The 20,838-nt window shown below is 35.7% G+C and overlaps 1 protein-coding gene across 1 annotated transcript in view; it reads right to left on the reverse strand.

Annotated features, from left to right (window-relative positions):
* The window catches only part of MCPH1 (microcephalin 1), a 34,061-nt gene extending 13,490 nt beyond the window's left edge, over positions 1-20,571 (reverse strand). The window contains exons 1-10 of the mRNA XM_019613202.1: positions 20,450-20,571; positions 17,936-18,027; positions 16,070-16,188; positions 12,524-12,599; positions 11,865-11,985; positions 11,434-11,574; positions 9,770-9,862; positions 8,902-8,905; positions 6,882-7,081; positions 59-171 (exon numbers count right to left, since the gene is read on the reverse strand). Coding sequence (XP_019468747.1) covers positions 59-171; positions 6,882-7,081; positions 8,902-8,905; positions 9,770-9,862; positions 11,434-11,574; positions 11,865-11,985; positions 12,524-12,599; positions 16,070-16,188; positions 17,936-18,027; positions 20,450-20,468 — 978 coding nt within the window. The 5' untranslated portion in view covers positions 20,469-20,571. The remainder of the gene's footprint in view (positions 1-58; positions 172-6,881; positions 7,082-8,901; positions 8,906-9,769; positions 9,863-11,433; positions 11,575-11,864; positions 11,986-12,523; positions 12,600-16,069; positions 16,189-17,935; positions 18,028-20,449) is intronic.
* Between the last annotated feature and the right edge of the window lie 267 nt (positions 20,572-20,838).

A 20,838-nucleotide genomic window follows, 5' to 3' on the forward strand; every position in this document is an offset into this window, starting at 1 on the left:
ATAAAGGTACTCAGTGATTCTTCAAAAAAAGCTTAACAATACGTCCAGTTAAACTGACCTTTTGGAGTCTTCTGGTTTTTCTTACCCTTCCACTGTGCTTATTTTTTTGTTCATTAAAAACTTTGCAAGAACCATAAGTAACATCATACTCAGACACGCGATTTTCATCACCTAGAAACCAAACATAATACAAATTTAGAAACTTGAAATGAAACTGCCACACTTTATGGAGCTCAGTACAATTTAAAAAAATCTAACTTCAAAATTTGCATCAGTTATTTTTCCATTGCTTCAGTTACGAAAAGAAAAATGATACACAAGAACCTGACTTTATCCTTCAGTTTCTCATCTCCTAAATAAACTAATTATAAAACTAATTGTAATTTCTAATATTTTGAGTACTGCATATTAATCACAAATAGAGAATGAGCAACACAGCTTTTTGTTTCAAATTTGCAATTTCTATGGATACACAAAGAAATATTACAGAAGCACTGGTGCTATACTTTTATATTTCTTATTGAAACTTGAGTGCTTTCAGAACATACTGTTTTTATCCAAAATATCCTGAGGGTCCAAAACGTGTTTTCAAACAACAGTTTGTAAACAAATCAAACAAGCTGTTAGTAGGCAAAGATTGACAGCACGTGTAATGCAAGTGTATAGATCCCGTTATTTAGAAAAAGGGACCATCCATGAGAAGGTACTCTAATATATGACAAAAAGCAGTATTTCTCATCACTTATTTTTTAAATTAACATATATTTAATGTCAACTTTGTTGCTAAATGATAAAATTCTGGATTCATTTGAGAAATTAACTTGCTTGCAAAAGACGAAAAAGCTTTGATCTATCTTTTGATGAAGTTTTAATTTTTGAAAATTGAGGTAGGTTGTTCTTCCTAAATTTGATACAACTGAATCCATGTTAGGACATTCATTAATTTTTCATTTAAAAGAAACACATGACATCATTTAAAGAAAGTTTAATAAATAGTGATTGAAGTGTCCTAAATTCAACTCCTCGCAAATAATTCTGTCATTACTTCAATATTACCCATATTTAAAAGTCTAACTGCTTATTCTATTCAATGGAAATAAATAGAGGTGTTACTTTTGAAGTGACCTAGGTATTTGTTATTGCATTAAGGCCCAACATCTTCAATCATACAGCAAGACTGATGGCAAGAGGACAAAAGATCTTGCCACGCAATAAAAAGAAGGTAAGAAAAATAAATGTCACCGTTTGGGAAACGTGAGTTTAGAAAGCTACTACTAAACATTTATTTCCAATCTTAAATAAAAGTTATTGGGCCACAAAATGTGTCAGGAGACTATTGACTCCATTTCTTCACCACAAGCAGGAGGACTGCATAGTTAAAACTGGTTAAAAACAAGGTATCAGTCTGTTAAATTCCAGTAGACTTCCCAGTCATTTAATTCACTGTAAAATGACAATACGTCAGCATCTTGTTTGCTTTCTTTTTTTTTTTTTTTCTGAGAGGGAGGCAGGATAGCGAGAAGTGCTCAAATATTCCTTTTGACTCTCCTGACCTGAACGTCCAAGAACCTTAAATCTTGTCCCACTTAGATTTAAATCCAAAGACTTGAATTAAAGTTCCAGTGATGGTTGGACCTCTTTCCAGTTTGGCTTCATTCTCATTTGTTCTCTGCATTTACAAGACAGCAGAAAAAGTCTATCATCTTTTTAATTATCAACTCAAGGACCCTGCATATTACATAAATAAGCGTTATTTGTTGCAATCCAGTTCCTACTTCCCCTGCCTATGTTTCTGCTCACTATTACTTTTTTTAAAAAAAAAAAAATAAAACAGTTGCTCAGTCAAAAGTAAGGTTGTCACCTTCAGTAGCTTTTCTTAGGGCATTTCTGATAAGGTTGAGAGAATAGTTTGAAGCAATTATACTCACTATTATCCACAAATTTAATCAGCAAACTCATGGCACTATGTGATTAGGTCTTCTAAATCCTAAAACATTGCTCATCAGCTGGTATCAAATAATCTGAGAGGTCTCTCGATTATTACAACAAATTACAACAACAGAGTGGCTTTAATTTACAATTTAAGTTTCTCATCATTCACGATCATTTATCACCAGTGAGAAGTTTTGAATCAGAATATTATCTTCAAAAATCCATTTGATATTTTGAGTTAAAAAGCAAATAATGTCAGATACTATGGGCTAGTTTTTGTTCAGTCAAATCATAAACATTTATTATAAGCTTTATCTGTAGTGTTCTCCTTTATGAATATCTTAAAGTGTCACTGCAATTAAGTTACTCACATCTACTATTCTATACTTTTATGGCAAGTGTCATCAGACTTTATAAATTCAACATCAAAATAATCCTTAACTCATCCTTCTATTTTGAAATAGTTGTCCTTCTTGTTTTAATACATTGCAATTAAGTTTTTGTGAAGATAAAAACAAGGAATCAAGCATAACTTTTCATCATCCCTCACTGTTTTTAAAGTAAAATAATATTAATTAATTAAATTTAATTTTGAAGATATATACAGTATTTTAGAAGCATTAAGCACCTATCTCAATATTCTAGACCTAGAACCTCAGGTAAAATACACCTATCTAAATCAAACTTGATCATTTTGTAAAGAATGATATTTCAATTCCTTAGCTCAGTCTTGAACAACACCTACTAAACGATAATTGATGTTACTTCATGTCCTTTGGCCAACTAAGATAATCTTGCTTTCCATATTCACTATAAATATCAAAATTCACTCAGTTAAGCCTTAAATATACTGACAAGACCAGAAATAATGCTAAATCCAGTTCAACTTTAAGTGATTTTAGTATGATTAAAAAAAATAATAATCTTGTACTCTTCACCTAATATTATTTATTCTTACAGCTTTGACATTAAGTCATAGGAATCCATTAAATTTAAGTATTAGCATTCTAACGGAGTAGTTCATGTGCCAACTTATCTTACCATCAGTCCTACTCAAAGATCTGTAAGCAGATGGAACTGATTTCAAGGTAAATTGATGTATAACATGGGTGTCCAACTTCATGGCCTGCCTGGGCCACATTTAAAAAAAAATATTTCTTATTAAAGCATAAGAAAAGGCAACAAAAACATAAAACTAGTGGGATACTTGACCTTGTTTTAGTGAAACTAATAAACATGTTAACTTACTAACTTATGAAATTATTATATACAATAAGACAAGCTCAAGCTTACTAACTAGATAAAAAAACTTATATGTCTGCTTAATGACAAAAATTGGTGTCTTCACAGGCACACACACAGGCAGTTGAAATATCATCTGCAATCATGGTGTTTTACCTGCCAAGTGGCATGCGTGTAATATGTAAGGCATGCTGGTTTCAACTCAGTTGAGTGCAGTGGTGAGAGTGACAGGCAGAGTTAGCAGTGCCTTGTGCCCTCCCCTCACAGCATTCTGTTGCTGCCTATGCAGTCTGTACTCAAGCTATTCACAGTGTATTCATGAAAATATTGCTAAAATCACACGATAATGGTAACAGTTTACAGTCTTGTGGGGCCGCATTTCTAGTTGTCATGTGACCTGGGCGTGATTTAAAACATGAATGACAAGGAAATTCTAAGACTCTGTTAATGACACAGATTGTCAACCTTCACAACAGCAATACTGTATACCCATAAGCTTAAACTCAAAGCCACCATTTTGCTCATCCTGCAACTGCTAGAAATCTAGGCACTGACATGAAAAACCCAGTAGTTAAATTTCTACTTCAAAATCAAAGAGCAAAAGTAGTCAGTAAAGAGAATGCTTAATAAATGTTACATCTTGTCATTAAAGACAACATGTAGGAATGCCACTAACTTAAAAACTGGGCAAGTAAAATGCTTGATATTTAAACATATGCAGACATTGAGTCAACCTTACAACGAGCATTTTATTACTCCTACCCATACATACGTAAGGAGTAAGTAATAATATACTATTTACCAGTTTTCAAACCATGTAAAACGTATATACAACAAAGCAATCTACTATTTATTTACTAATTAACATGGACATGAAATAAGGAAAATAAATATTAGAAAATAAACGTCAGAACGTATTAAAACTATATTTAATAAATATTCATGATTGCATTTTACAGTGTCACAGTTAGGAATTTAAAAAGTTGAAAACACAATTTTAATTTTCTTCCACAAAACTTCCATTAACAGTGAAAATACAACTCAGTTTTTATTACTGATCTCTTCCATTTTCAGATGGGCTTGTAATCAGAAAGGATTGAAAGGAAAAATGTCTGGTAACTTTTGTTTGCTGACTACCCTTCCTTAATCCTCTCCTCCAAAATCTGTGAGCTTAAACAAGTTTTGTCTAATAAATGTGTAACAGGCTAGAACACTGATCTCAATTTCATCACTAGAATTCATGATTTAGAATTAACTCTAAAATTAACTGACATAGCTAAATTTTAAAGTAACATGCATTTTCTCCTTCCTTATTTTTAAATTGCTTAATAAGAAAACACTATTCTTTGACATTATGAAATGCAGCAATTAAGGATCATTTTTCAGTACACTGTCACGAAACATAAAACACATTCAGTGGGTTCATACATTTGTGAGTGTACACTTATATAATGTAAACCTGCATCTATTTTATTGTTTGTGCATCTATTTTATTGTTTGTTTGTTAAATATCATATAGCAATGTACACAGATGTAAAGAACCCAAAAGAGCAGATCAGCTCAATTCCCACTGATATATACATAGTTACCCTGTAACATTTCAAGTGAATGATCTCATAAGCATGAAACCCAAATTATTCTGTCCTTTAAATAATAAATTTTATATAGTGTATTGATGCTTTGTGAAAGATTTTTGTTTCTGCAGTAGATACATCCAACAGCAAAGTTTAGGCCCTTACTGAATTTATAACATTCTTACAAAATGGCTGTGTAGGTTATAATGGATGCACAGGTTGTTTTTCACAAGAAAGATGCTGAGCAGTGGAATAGAGCAGAGACTAGGACATCCTGGCCAGGGTCAAAAATACATCCAGAAGGCTTTAGCAATACCCAGTATGATCAAACATGAATAATGCTGGGCTTTTGCAAAGGAATACACAAGGGGAAGACTGCTAAATAAATGTAAAATTAAACATATAATTAAATTTATGCTTGCTAGCACAGCATAATAGATATCATAAATGAAGAATGGGGGCTTCGTAGCCTTAAAATATTTTCTGATATGGGTTTTTTCTTAAACATGGCTTTTATAAGTAGGAGAGCAGGGTAAGGAAGTCTGGCACAGAACAAAACAGGTATAACAGCTTCAAGGAATATTGCCCTCCTGTATTCATAGAAATGTACAGAATGATCCTAAAAACAATAGATTGGTGATAGACTTCATATGGAAAAGTGGATGTGTTGTTTAGACTGTAACCCTGCAGTACCTAGCCAACAGGGCAACATGAGAGTAACTACCTGTGATGGGAAGAAAAAACAAAAAAGTATATAATGAGAAGTGTGTCACTGATCAAGCGCATGTTTTCTCCTTTGCCACGAGGGCGTACATGCCCACTATTGCAGTAATGAATAAAAACTTTGCTGCTTCGCTGAGATCTTTACTTGATGGAAAATTATTGGAACTGAGCATTTTCACAGTATCATTCTAGAATTTTCCTGAGTTGCAAAGACTTAATATTCTAGTATATATTTGCATTGAAAGAACTTATGCTAAACTAAATTAAGAATGTTCAAGTATAAATAATATTCTTAAAATTGTTATTAAAAGCAAAGATCAGCTCCATATATACAAAGCCATAACTGAAAGAGATGCTTACTTCACACATCGTTCAGCTGCCCCAAGGGAGAATAGTCTTCAAGGGACCATTTCAACTCAAAATATTATATGATTTTGTGTGCCTTCTGGCTCCTACACGCTCATTTAAGTAAAAGTCTGGACTGCAGCATATTTTTCTTTCTGTGTAATTCTCAAGCATTTTTCCATTGAGAATGACATTTTGCATTTAGTTGTACAAGTATTTCTAATGCAGAATGGTATTCTTTTGTTTTCTGTCTCTATGTATAGACTTACCAGGAGTGTGAGTACAGCAGTTCATGCTGATTCTGTAGGATGGGCATAGGCATACTGAGGCAGATCGTTCTCAAAATTTAATCTAGACCTGCAATTTCAGCTTTTTCACCATCAGACGTACAATTTAATGGCACGCTTTCTGTATGTCCAGCTAGTTTAAACTTCTTCTTTATTAAAGCATAATTTGCTGTAAAAGACTTTTTTCTGCCTCTTTCATAAATAGTATGTAGCTTTCAGAAACACCTATCAGTTGAGCCCATGTCTCTAAAAGATTCTTTGCAAGAAACTTCAGGAGGATTCTGGGACTATTTTAGACGTTGTGGCTGGACTTTGTTCAAATCAGGTGAGAAAAAGAAGTCCTCATAAGAAGCCTCGACAGTACACAGATCCTTGCTATCTGTAGTAACCCAGTGCAAGAACTCCTTTTCAGACCCTGATGCATTCAGTTTAAAGCTAGACAGTGTTTGTAGTTGATTTCTTTTTCTGTGTTCTGTAAGACTATCACTTCCGCCGAAAGGGAACCTTCTATCAAATGAATGTGTATTTAATTCTTCTCTGCTCACAAGTGAATTAGAGAGACTGTCATTCAAAGCACCTTTAACAGTAATTAACTCAGCAGTTTTTGGGGAAGAAGTAATATGAACCAAGTCCTTGACTTGTAGAAGATAAGTTTTGTTTGCAACTGAAGTAGTCATTGTACTTTCATCCTTATGGTTTTGCTCTGAAAACTTTTCTAGATCTTTTATTTCTAAAAACAAATTATCATGCAAAGTATTCTGCAAAATCCGTTTTTTACCTAAGCTTCTTCTGCTAGATTGCTTCTGGATTAAGCTCTTCTGGTCACAACTACATGAGGGAGAATTCCCTGAAGCATTCATAGAAACGTGAGTACGAGTCTGAGTATCGCAGATGTTTTCTACCTCTTTTTTCTGTCTCTTTGATGTAATAGTTCCAAAAAAGTCATCACAACTTGAGTTTAAGCAGTCTTTCTTTTTTCTCCTGTAAAACATGAAAAGTAGCAAAATAAACAGTTAAGAAAACAGGAACAGAACAAAATTTCTAAGCGAAACACATATGAAATTATTGAAAAGAAAAGCAAGGATGTAGCCACTTACCTGAATGTTCAGTGGCCAAGTTATTAAACAGAAACAAAGTATATTGACAAGAAGCTGCAATAGATTTTACTATCATGTATTCCTATGTGTTAAGTATTTACACACCCTATCTTAAAACAAAACAGAGAAAATCTCTAACGTGTGAGAAAAGCAGCATGATTTTATATTGATAGAGTTAGCTGGAATCTATATAATCATTTTTGCTACCACAGAATTACTCATCTTCTTGTAGTTTTCCCAGAGTTAGGAAGAAATTAAACACACAGTAGTAATCATAATCTACGTACCGACATACTGTAATAAAACCAAACAGAATGTGGAAAAAGATAACATACATTTTAGTTATTCTAAGAAATTATTTTTGGAGATGATAAAAAGAAACCATTCATAGCCCTTCACAGTAAATTCCTTTGAAATAGGCTTGTATTTTGAATAATCAAAGATGCAATTTTAAGAATCCAGTTGTTCCATACAATTTTCTAGACCTAATTTTTTTTTTTTTTTTTTTTTCTACAACAAATGTATGCTGAGTGCAAAGTTTCAGCAATACTTCTTTTGTTAGTGCTGCTGTAGGTTTTGGGGAAACAGCAATCTTATTTCCTCACTAAATATAAATAAAGATTTAAACATATGGTATGGTTTGGTACATTCTGAATTAAGCTGCAATTGAAATGTCAACCAACGCACTCTCATAAGCCTTACAAACAAACAAAAGGGTCACCATGACTGAATATCAGAGATGGAAACTGCACTGACTATCATCAGGGACATAGAGGACCACTCCAAAAGTAAAGGCTCCTATTTATTTCCATGGAAACTACAACAGATACAAAGAGCATAAGGACACTATTTGATAGAACGAATTCTTAGCTACGAAACACTACTTTTCAGCATAGTCACCACCATTAGCTGTGCATTATTGCCAGCGACAAACAAGAGCCTGCATACTGCACTCATAGTAATCTGCACTAGCAGGGGTGACCCAGTATTTCACAGCTGATATAACAGCATCATTAATGAAACACACCACCTTGCTGTGCTCACATCCACTGTTTGGTCACCATAACCGTTCAGGAAGCGTTGATGAATGTCAGTAGGTGCCACTTATTCTGCTTGGGAGAATTCAGTGACACACATTTGCTGAATACACACTTCCATGTCAGACATCATTTTGTCAGACTGCCCCTCTGCTGCCATCTGTCACATGGCAACAAAATGTAATGGAGTATCGGTGAGAAGGTTCAACCTCTCACATCGTGGCCCAACATAATAAAATAGAGTGAATTACTTTCAAAGCAGCCCTTGTAATACAAAAATCTATAGTGCAGCTGTAATGCTGGAGGGGCATATTCAAGGTAAAGTGCTCAAACTGATGTTTAACCTTATCAGCACACAACCAATTTAGTGAGATAAAAGAGTTTGGTGGTATAGTTATGCTACTTCCAGTATCAAGCTACTACTACGTTCTGAAATTGCATGAAGGCATATCTAGCTGTGTCAGGATGCCACTGTGTATAATTTTGCCTCTGTTCTCACATAAGCCAGCAGGACAGATTTTCTGTATGATGTTAGTACAACACTTAAAAAAAAAAAAAAGATATACACTGTAGTGTTAGAGGAGAATGGAGAAGGCAGTCCAATCAAGTGGTCTTCATTATGAATTCCAAAAGCTGACACCTTACTTTTCTACTAAAATCCAACTTACCTTTTTGTTCTGACTGAGAGAAAACATGCAGTATGAAGTATATTATTCATTGTGGACATTATTTCTTAATGCTGTTAAGAAACCCACAGATGTAGCTTAACAACTTTCACAATCACTCTCTGCCTCATGTCCTGCTACTACGTCAAAACACAGGCACTAAAATCCAAAGCACTGAGTACAAGAAACTTAACATGTCACTTTCTGAATACTTAAACTGGAGAGTGCATTAGTTTTTCAGATTTTTCATTTGAAAATTTGGAAGACAGTCCAGTTTTGTGAGTTTTAATTTTTACCCAGTTCACTTTGTTTCCACATCACATCACTAAGCCCTTTGTTCCATACATAGAATCACAGAATTGCTCAGGTTGGAAAAGACCTTAGAGATCATCAAGACCTAAGCACACTACCCTAACTCTAACAACCCTCTGCTAAATCATGTCCCTGAGCACCACATCCAAACGGTTTTTAAACACATCCAAGGATGGTGACTCAACCACCTCCCTGGGGAGCCTATTCCAGTGCCATGAAATTCTTATATCAGTAAACTGATAGAATGCCAGAACAAGAAGCCATTAGCAAGGAATAGAATTAGTTGTCACACAAGAAAGTGACACAGGCAATGTGGCAGTAAGGTACAACATTCACACAGTGTGACTTCTCTTGCTCCAGTTCCTTGAATTCTTACTCCTGCACACTCTGTCAATTATAAATAATTGAATTATAAAATAATTCAACTTTAAATATAAATAACAAACATATGAAGTCCTATTTTGAATGGTGATAGATTTGTATAGTAAAATAAGATATACAGATCATGTATTATGTTTCAATTCTCTAACATGTAAGTAAGGCTGAGATAGTTACCTTGCAATAATGTGTCTTCTGAATTAGTCACAGAAGTAGACAATGGGCAATCTCCTTGTGAGCAACATAGAGGCGCTTGAAACTTTTGGGAAGCTAGGAATTTGCAAATGATAAATTAGTCAGCTCTATGTGCAGACATACAAGTTTCTACAGCATCTATTCATATCTCAAAAACAGTTCAATTTTAAGAGATATGTGGTTGCTTTGACAACTAATTATAGACTGCTTAACAGTATCTCAAACTTATTTACTCAGAAACAATTTATTAGGTTTTTCAAATGAATCAAATTTCTTCTAGAAAATTCAGTACCATATTTTTTCTGAAATGAAAGAACGAAAGAAAACTAATGATGAAATGTGCTTCTAAAAGCCAGTTGAGATCTTTTAACCAAAGAATCTGGTAACTTCTGCAGCTAGTAGAGATGCCTCCATAGAGCAGAAATGCTTTTCAAATTCTTGGAAGCATTACCTTAAAACTGCAAGAGAAAACAAATACAAACCATGCTAAAACAAATAAGATTTAATTTTTCATCAATATATAACTGTTTCTATAATTTCCTTTCACAATTTTATTTGGAGGCATAAAGTGACAGTTCATTTGACAGATTTCTTGAAACTTCAAATGCTACAGATTTTTCCCTACCGTGAGACAACACAAGCACTAATAAATCATTTGAAAACTCGAGTCTAGATTAAATCACCAAGATCTGCATTTTCAAGGCAACTGGTTTTATTCACTTAGGTCTTTTTTTTGTTACTTAAATCCCATTCTTCAGTACGTGAACAGGTGCCTTAGCATTTTGGAACTCCTTTTTAAACTGTTGGCATGGAAGTAATAACATTACAATCTTTGTCAACTATGGGATTGACATTAGAATTTAGTAGGAAATAAGATTTAGAATCTTGCTATAAAGTTCAACCAAGTTATAACAGCAAATTACAAACTTAAAAGTCTATTTTAGTCATTATTATTCCCAAACTGTATTATGATTAAGAAATTCCATTTTGTTAAAATTGTCTTCCTTGTCATCTTATGTCACCTTCAATACAGAAATGCAAAACTTGGGAAGAAGGGAGTACTGTGCAGTGATCCTTCAGCTATGTGGTCAGAGGCACAGAATACACACAAGAGATGAGTGTTAAGAACTTACAGATTCTAGGATCAGTTCAAATCCAAATGACTTAGAAGGAAAAAATATACTTAAGATTTAGGTTCAATCATCATATTTAAGAGGCACTCAGGTCAAATCATAAAAGAAAGCATCAGGTACAAAATAGGCATAATGACAGCTCCGATTCCAGGCTGTAAAAGAAACAAGCACCACCCTTTCTGCATGCATCATTTAGAACAGTATGTCTTTGCATTTCAGTGAGATTCAAAGCTCTAAACAGTCAGCGTTCATTTCAAATGAGTTATGGGCTAATGAGCTGATGTCTTGCAAAATGCTACCGACATTATGATTAATACTAACTGATTTCAGTGGCTCTATCTTGCGCAGTTCTATTCAGATATTTCCATTTTGAGTCTAGGTAATTAAATATTTCAAGAAAAGTACAGTAAGAGTAATTCTGAGAGACAGCAGGAAAAGCGTGGCAAAAAATGCAGCAATAAAAATGGTGGCCATTTGTGTATACTCATGAATAAATTAAGTTTAACTTCTTACCTGTAGGAGAAAGATTTTCTCTTTTCTCCTTCATCTCATTTATTCTTCTTTCCATTTCATTGCATTGATTTCTTATTTTAGAAACAGGGCTATACACAAGTGAACCATCATCTTCAAACAGTAAAACCGGTATATCACTTTCTATGCAAAAAAAAAAATTTGTACATTATTAATTATTTATAATAATTTCTAGTAACAATTTGTACTACAACAGCTTCAGATTGAGTACTGCTTTGTTTAAAAAAAAAACAAACCTCCAACAAAACAAATTTGCAAACAGCTCTGTAAAATGTAAATCAACTTTATCCGTTGTAGTGATGTGCACAAAAGCATAAAAAGAAAGAAACAAACAAATCCTCAAAAATTCATTCACTTTAAGGGCTTTCAAGAAATAACTAAGATATTTGAATATAATCCAAAGAAATTCTTACCTGCATTAATTCCTATCCTTTGTTGAGCTAATTCCTTAGCCATCTGGTCCAGTCTTCTCTGAAGCTTTCTATCATTTTCTGGAGTTTTCTCAACAAAGTCCTTTGGCTGCATACATTTGTGCTAAAAAACATGTAAAACTATCAAGTATATGGTTAAAACCTGCCCTAACTAGACTTCCTTTCTGCCTACCATTTTAACACAGTATCTATTATCAGTGTTTAACACTGGTTTATGATCACTTCTTTAATAGTTCTACATAATTGCAAAGTTAACATTTTCCAAAACTAATTGTAATATGAATCTACGAAGGATTAATAGATATTTTTAATCAAATTTTAGTAAAAGGGAGATGAAGATACGAACTTTTTTTTTTCTTTTTTTCTTGTTTGTTTGTAGCAACGTTACTGCTCAAAAGTTGTGCCTTTTTCCACTCAAAATGAGGATTTTAGTACTTGTCACAATTCAGTGAAACACAAGGTACACTGAGGTTAGTTGATCTGGATTAGCAGATCATTTTGTTATCATTTAAATCTTCACTTCTTTATATATCAATATAAACACTCAACTATTATCTTTAAAAATCTACTCAGAGTTTACAGGAAGCTCTGAAAATCAACTCTTCAAATGCTTGAGGTCAGGCTATTAGAATTTTACTCACTTTTAGTGGTAACCCTTCATTATTGTATACTGCAGGAAATAAAGATTCATCAACCCGTACTCCAGTTTCTCGACATCTGTGTAATAAAATAGAGCTGTCATATTTAGTTTTTAAGAATAAGAACTTTTGCTGGAAAAAAGAAAAATTTCTTGAGTTCTGCATTCATTAAACCCTTTCCAAGTATGCATTCTTAGCACAGCTACTGCAATGCTAAAAACCCAAACCCCAACAACTTTACATATCAAATAAAGGACATGACAATTTTTTGTCCTTACAATGTTCTCTAAATTGCTGCATCAGTGCCCTAAAACTTAAAGATAATACACTTATACTATTCCCTCACACATTCAAAAATCACTGAATGAAATCAACCTGGACCAAGTCACGTGATTGTAAGATTCAGCCTTTTTTTTTTTATTTTCTGGGGATTCTAGGTTTTCATTCTTCATGAGCTAATGAGATACTGAATAGTTATTTGTCATTCTGATGACAGTAAAGACTCACCTACAATCTACAGTACGTCAGGAAAAGTAAGAAAAGAAAGGATAATGCTCCTATTCTGATAAATGAAAATGTGGGTTTCATCTGATCCTGGCTCTTAATTCTTACCAATTAGTTGCATTTTCTGCCTTCTCTTCATATATACAACATTAAGATCAGCCAAAACCATTGCAGACTACTAGAATTCCTCTAGAAGACTATGATTCTAGTGACACCTAGTGTCAAATTGCTTTAATGATCACATTTGTAAAAGCTAACACAAAGTTTAGAGTTTTCTGGAGTACCAATTAAAAATGATAATCAACCTGCTAAATTTCTGTGGCTATTATTAAAATCTAGATTAGGATTTTAAACCAGTTTGTTTTTATTTTTTAAATAAATGTATTCTGGATTTATGAATTTTTTGAAATTTCAAGTGCCATCCTATATTCAAGTTTTCTTCTGGATAACATTACTTCCTTTTAAACAATGAAACCACATTTATTCCATTTATGCTCAAGTACACTCATGAAGAAGCAGCTTTATCTCAGGCAGATCATTGGCAAGAGCACTCTTAAGTAAGAGGAAACATTCACACAGGCCCTGACATTAATAACTTGTGCTGGTTTTTAAAAGAAAAGCAAATATTACAGTTTTTCAAGTCAAAGGGCATGTTCCTATGAAAAGTTTATGTACTACTCAGGGGAACATAACAGTGGAATCCATGCAGAGCGGTTCATAAGTAGTGGTTCAACAGCTGTTAAGTGGGAGAATACTTGGCATAAAGTAGAATAATCAGGAAATGCTGGAGTAATTGTGGATGAGTTGCTTCCTTGTTTGGTGTTTTTAGAGCTCAAATATCAGAGAGTAGAGCCTGGATTAAATACCGCATAGTATCAATATCACAATATCCAAGAGCATATAAGAAAACAGTCGAACTTTCCCATTTTGCTTTGCTACATATTCATAGAATAAGGATGGTCTGAGGCAATATTATATTTGTTTGTTTGTTTTTTAATAAACTGCTTAATTGCTTCAGGATTTTTTAAAATCCACATAAGCCTTTGCAGTCTATCTTGATTCTGCAAGGAGTTACAGCCTAACTACATCTTGCTAAAAACCACCTACTATTTTTTCAGTCAAATTCTCCAGTCAAATTCATGTGAATTCTCCAATTCTTCTACTAGGGAAGGAATAATGTACATTCATTCCCTATTCAGCATCTTTATATTAACCTTTGTTTCATATGAAAGAGGGATCTCTGACTTGCCATTCTCGCCTCTTTTCCAGGATGAATAATTCTTGTTTCTTCAAATCACATGTTGTGAGAAAATAATCTTACACTTTCAGTTATTCTCAATGTCATTGTCTGCCATCATTCTGAACATATCCCTGGCCTTCTCACTTCAGCTACCAGAAGCATCACAGTCGCCAGCTCTTTTTCTCATTGAAGTTTTCAACCACCTTGATGTCTACTGGGAAGGCAACACGGTGGGCTGCAAGCAATCCAGGAGACTTCTGCAGTGCACTGAAGATAACTTGCTGGACCAGGTATAAGACAAACTGACCAGAGGGGAAGCATTACTGGAAACGGTGCTCACCAGTGCAAAGGACATCATTAAAGGGTTAAGACCATAGGCATTCTGAGCTGTGGTGACATGTCCTGGTTGAGTCTGTGATCTTGAAAGTTACAGGCCTGGCAAAGAGCAGAGTCAGAACCCTGAACCTCAGAAAAGTGAATTTCCAGCTGTATAAAGAATTACTGGATGGAATCCCCTGGAAAGCTGACTTTATGGACAAAAGAGTGAAACAGAGCTGTCAGCTCTTTAAGGACATCCTTCTGAGATCAAACGAGCTCTCCATTTCAGAAACCAGTCAAAGGAAGCAGGAAACCAGCATGGCTGAGCAAGGGCTTGCTGATCAAACTGAGGGATAAGAAGGAGATGCACAGGCAGCAAAAGCAGCGATGTATGGCAGAGGAGAAAGATTACAGAGAAGTTTATTCACCCATCATTATCATCATTGCCCCCACCTCAATAAAGCACATCTCTGTATCTTCTAAATCAGATGATTTCTCCAGTTACAAGAAGACATATACCAAAACCTTGCCCTGATGCTAGGAATACTTTTAAGAATGTCAGGAAGATACTAGCTTTTTGTTTCCTATTGAACAGCTTACATTTTCCTTCTAGATACTGTCACAACTTTTCATTTGATGTTGGCGTCTTGACAGAGTTAGTTTCTTGACACTTAAAAGCTTGATCTCAAAGCTACAGAGCATCGTGTTGTTTTATCTTATTCAGACTGCTATTTCTCTAAGCACATGATACTTAATTGATAAGGACCTTTTACTTCACTTATATTCTAATTTCCATCATCACAGCAATTTAAGAATTGGAGTGTTTGAATATAACATTTGTGTATTCTTAAAAACCAGTAGTATGTTTTTACACTTTATCAGAAATCTAAGTTAAGCTTCAACCACTTCTTAAACACAGAGGAGATGCCACAGACTACAAACAAAATGGCAGTGATGCTCAAATTTTTGGTTGTTGTTTTGTTTTTTTAATATAACTTTTTCCTTATGGTAGTCAAGAATCTTCAAGCAGTGCCATGCTAAACCTGACAAATGTCTTAAGAGACAGACTACATACGAATCTTTTTCTTTCTTGCTATGAAATATTCTGCCTATAGAGACTAAGTACAGAAACAGTACAAATACTTCCTTCATTTTTGTCCCTGATCAAATGTACTTTTTCATATGGAAATGGAATAATTCAATTCAGCATAAATATCCAGTCTTCGCTGTCTATGCATGCCACCTGAGAGCAAAGGAGTGAAACACTAAACAAATACACCATGCAGCTAATTCAACACACTCGTTTTCAGTAGATAACACACCATCTTTCTGTGGAAGTAACATTTTATAATAGAAAAAAAAAAAGTCATAAGAAAGTTATCATTTACTCATAGACTTAGCAGTGTTTCAGGTACATAGGAAAAAACAGGTCGTTTTTGTGGAATTTTGTGGAATAGGTCACATTCATTATACTCAATAGTACTCACTTCTCCACCCAGAGAACAGAAACAATCTTTACACCAGCATTCTGTGCTTTTCTCCATGTAGTTGAATGTCCATCTTTGAAGACTACATGTGTCACACGCTTGTTGAAAGTTTTTGAAACCTGCAGAAGTAAACAGAGAGCTCATCTTTGAGTCTGAAAATCAGAAAATATTAATGAAACTAGATGGAGTGGTCTGCTTCTCTTGCATGAAACACTAGCATAAGAACTTATTCTAAACAGTATGTCAAGGATTGCTTTGATCTTTTCTGTATTTGCAAAAAGCCCGAAGCAATCAAAGCCCAAGTCTGATTGTCAATGCAAAACAAGCTGGAGGGCTACAGTAGCCTTTTATTTTCATTTCTTTTCTCTGTGCTACCATTTCCATTTCCCTACTCTTTTTGTATCACTAATCTTACAGCATTATTGTTTAAGTAGCCAGAAATTGTTATGAAACCATCAGTACAGAAGTTAGTTGCCACTATCCAAAGACTTCCAGATACAAACGTATTGTCATTTCTAGTTACCAGGCTCATGCTTTAGCCCACATGCTAAGGAGACTTGATGCTTGTCAAGGCTTTGCCACCAAATTATGGAGCATCACTACCTTAGGCCTCCCTCTCACAATGAAGCCATCAGTCAGGGTACAGTCACACGCAGTAGTCCTCTCTTTCATCTCTGAGCCTGGAGGTCATGCATTGATCAGTTGGCCTCAATTTGGTACATCTGAACCAACCATCAGTGGAAAACACACAAAAATTCACAATTTTCTTTCCTGACAGAATAAGCCAAGCCAGTACAGTACCATATGCTCAGCCCAACAAAAGGTAAGGTAGTGTTCAGCCAGGAGTTAAATAATGAAGGGACAGGATCACCCCTTTTTGGTCCTGGTGAATAATCTCAATAGTCTCACCTAGCTCCATGGTCTCATATATACCTTTCATCTTATCAAGCTACTTTCAGATCAACAAAATACAATTGTGAAGCCATTTTTCATGAGTAAAACGTAATGCCACCAGAACAGAATTTAATAGACTTCACAGCACAGCCAAAAAAACAAAAAAAACCCACCAAAAGAATTTATTAGTGAAATTATTTATTGTGAGTTGTATTTCCTTTTACAATAAAAAGAGTTCTTCTGTTCTGTCATGCTACCTCAGCTAAATTCATACAAAAAGTGAGGCTTTGGGGACATCAGCAAAACTTCCTAAATTACAGTGAGATACATCTACATGTGCCCACTTACAAAGCACTGGGAGTTCACGTAAGTGTTATTTAGAGCATAGTGCGGGCTTTAAAAAATCTCCACTAAACAGTAATAGTGTGGAGGAAGGCAAGATGCCTGTTTGGCTGGTTTTTAGTTTAAAGTTTGCATCTACAACCCAAATATATTTTACGTGGAAAAATCACCAAGACATATGCAAAGACTTTTAGATGTATTTTTACATGCACTTTCTACAAATGAACCACATTTGTTGGAGACTCAAAAGAAGAATGTCACAGTACATAGGTTAGAAAACACTGTAGTAACAATGGACCAGCAGCCTACAAGTTATAGAAAACAAAGCAACATGTAAATGACTTAGGTTTTCAACCTTCAGATTTGGTTTGTCCCCAGTATGGAGCAAGACCAATACTTCATAGCCTATTAACAGACACAGAAGTTTATGTATACCTAAGAAGGCTTTATATGTATTTTTTATCTGCTACTAACAAGACTTTTAAAGCATAATCATATATTCTCAAATTTATGATTATTTTCCTTCCTGCCCTTTAAAAACTCCTACTACAAAGAAATACACAAGCAGAACAAGCTAAGTTTGGAATTAAGATTTTTCCTATTCTATTAATTTCAAAATAGTTTTCTTACTTTTGCTCCCATATCAAGAAGTTGCTGCTCAAAGGCTTTCGAGTAATTTTCTGTTCTGCTAGATGACCAAACTTCTACGAATGCATATATACCTGGAATCAGAAGAGGGAAAACAATAGATATTTAAGTGCACTGTGGTAAAACTAATTAAATTGTCCCTCAGAAAATAATTTGCTTTAGTACTCCCTTCATACAGACTCAGTAGTAAGAAAAGCTTTAAACAATATCTCAGATGTTAGCAAAAGAATTTTTTTTTTTTGAGTATTTCTGCCCATTAAATTACTTGCAATGAACTAACAAGATTGGCACTCATTAAACAATTTCTCACTTTTTAGAACACATTACAAACTCAGTAGGCAAAACAGTATCTTTCCATAGCTAGTTTTAATCACTGCTAATCTTCAAGTAAATAAAAAATGTTAAGATAAGTTGTCAAAACACAAGCTACAGAAGGTATTGAAATAAATATGGAATTACCTTTTCAGCAAATCTCAGTAAAAATATGTAGAAATAACCATTCCCAACTGACTTAAAATTCCACCTTATCTACATCAAATCACCTTGAAATTAAGTATCTATCACAAAGGCTAACGAGTTTTCACGTCAGCTGCTTTACAGAAGTTTACATATATTGCACTTAAGCAGCTTACTTCATCAATCAGAGTAAGAAACTCTTTAAGGACTAAAATAGCCTTGGCTCAGTAAGTCTTAAAAAAATAAAAAAACACAAACCAACAACAACAACAAAAAACTCCACAATCTCAGATGTATTGACAAAGAAGGATAAGCAAATGAAACTTTTAATAATTCCTTTGTTAGTTTGGCTTAGGATAACCTATAACTGCATTGGACATACCAATTTCCCCTTTTGAATAGTAGATCAGGAAAATTCCAGAAAACTGGAGGAATGCCAGCTCACCAAAACCAACTTTAAGCAAACTGCAGTCCAGGCAACACTCAGAGCTCAGAAATAAAATTGAAAGCTTTGATTTAAATTTAAAAGGTTCATCCTCAGCAAAAACTGTTTAACTATCTCTTCTGATGGGGAAGTGTATATGAAGCAAAGGTTTAAATTCCTCCATGCCAAAAAAAAAAAAAAGAACACCCACTAGCATTCATTGATGCTTGCTGAACATTTATGGAGACCGAACAGTGGATGTGGGCACTATGAGGGGTGCGTTTCATAGTGGTAACAGTGGGTAACCTCCAATGTGTGGCATGCAGATTCTTGTTCATCACTGACAAAATGCACAGCTAATGGTGGTAACTATGTTGCAGTACAATATTTTGTACTTGAATTTGCTCTCTTGAATAGTGTTATTGTATCTGTTGTAGCTGTAGGCAGCATTTCTTTAGGAGTTACATACATTATGCAATGAATTGAAAGTTCATACATATCATCCGTGTTCTTAAACGTAAAACAAAATTACATTCTAACTGCAGTACTTTCATAAAGATGTTTTTTTAATTGCTACAAATTAGAATCATAGAATCGCTCAGGTTGGAAAAGACCCTAAAGATCATCGAGTCCAACCACAATCTAACCATACTACCCTAACTGACTACTCTCTGCTAAACCCTGACCACCACATCCAAATGGTTTTTAAACACATCCAGGGATGGTGATTCAACCACCTACCTTCGGAGCCTATTCCAGTGCTTAAGTTTTTAATCTATAAAAGAAATAAGAAACCTTGAATACCTCCTTAGCCAGATCAGATGGAAATAAATGACTATCAGTGCTCTAATTTCAGATGCTGATGGGACCGGAAGCCTACACCAATTTCCTCATTTCACCCACGTTCATTTTAGCACTGGACCAGGACAGCTTTTTGCTGGGCTGTTCTTTTGTGAAAAATATTGTGCCCACATTCAAAACAACCAAGGTTTTCTTCTCCTTCTTCATCAAATGCTTTAAAACCTTCACAGCTGCAGTGCAGACCTACCAGCGAATGTCACACGCTGGGAACTCAGAGAGTTCTCTTCAAAGCAGCACGAACTTGCCGTAGGACCAAAGGGATGCTTTACAGTAATTGCCCCACTTAGGAAACAACGGAGAAAACGCTTTGTAGCTTTTGTATTGAAAGAGAAAGCCAGAAAGCCCAGAGCTTTTTTGAGCTAGAAGAGCTTAGAAAGAGCAAGATTAACAGGCCTGAAAGGTGGTCGACAACCAAGAGGGTGACCCAATGAGGGAGAAATTTCGCAAGACGCAAGGCTCGCCGAGCCGGGGCCCAAGGCTCACGAGGACGGCGGCAGCAGGGCAGGCAGAGACGGCCGCCCTGCCGAGGCACACGGACTCCGGAGCGGCCGTGAGGCAGCTCGGCACTGCCCGCCCCGTCCCTTTCCTTCCTGCGGCTGCAGGGCGAGCCACACCAGAGAAGGCCGCGCAGGAACGAGAAGAGCGCCGCCAGCCGAACCCTCACCGCAGCCCCAGGGCCGGCGGCCCCAAAGGGAAGGCCGCGTGGAGGCGCCCGCTGCAGCCCAGCGGCTGCCCCCGCAGAGCCCGGCCGCTACCTTTCAGCACGGACTCCATCAGCGGCTCCGGTACCCGCCACCGTTCAAACTTCCTCCGCGCGGCTCCGCGGCGCCTGCGCGGTGCTGCCGGACTCTGCCGCGCCTGCGCGGTACTGCCGGGTCACCGCCTACGGCTGGAGTGGGAGTTGTGGCGGGAGGGGTGATGATAAGGCGGCTGCGGGCGGAAGCGTGAGGAGAAGTGTTACAAACGGAGGGTGGTGGCGCGCTGGAACAAGTTGCCCAAGGAGGTTGTGGATGCCCCATTCCTGGAGGCATTCGAAGCTAGACTGGATGTGCTCTGTGGCAATAAAGATGCAAAATAAAGGTGCTACATTAGTACTTCCTTCAGAACCATTCCTAAATTAGAGGTTATGAGTAGAATAAGGAAA

This window comes from Meleagris gallopavo, chromosome 2 (genome assembly GCF_000146605.3).
Source record: "Meleagris gallopavo isolate NT-WF06-2002-E0010 breed Aviagen turkey brand Nicholas breeding stock chromosome 2, Turkey_5.1, whole genome shotgun sequence".
NCBI classification, from domain to species: domain Eukaryota; kingdom Metazoa; phylum Chordata; class Aves; order Galliformes; family Phasianidae; genus Meleagris; species Meleagris gallopavo.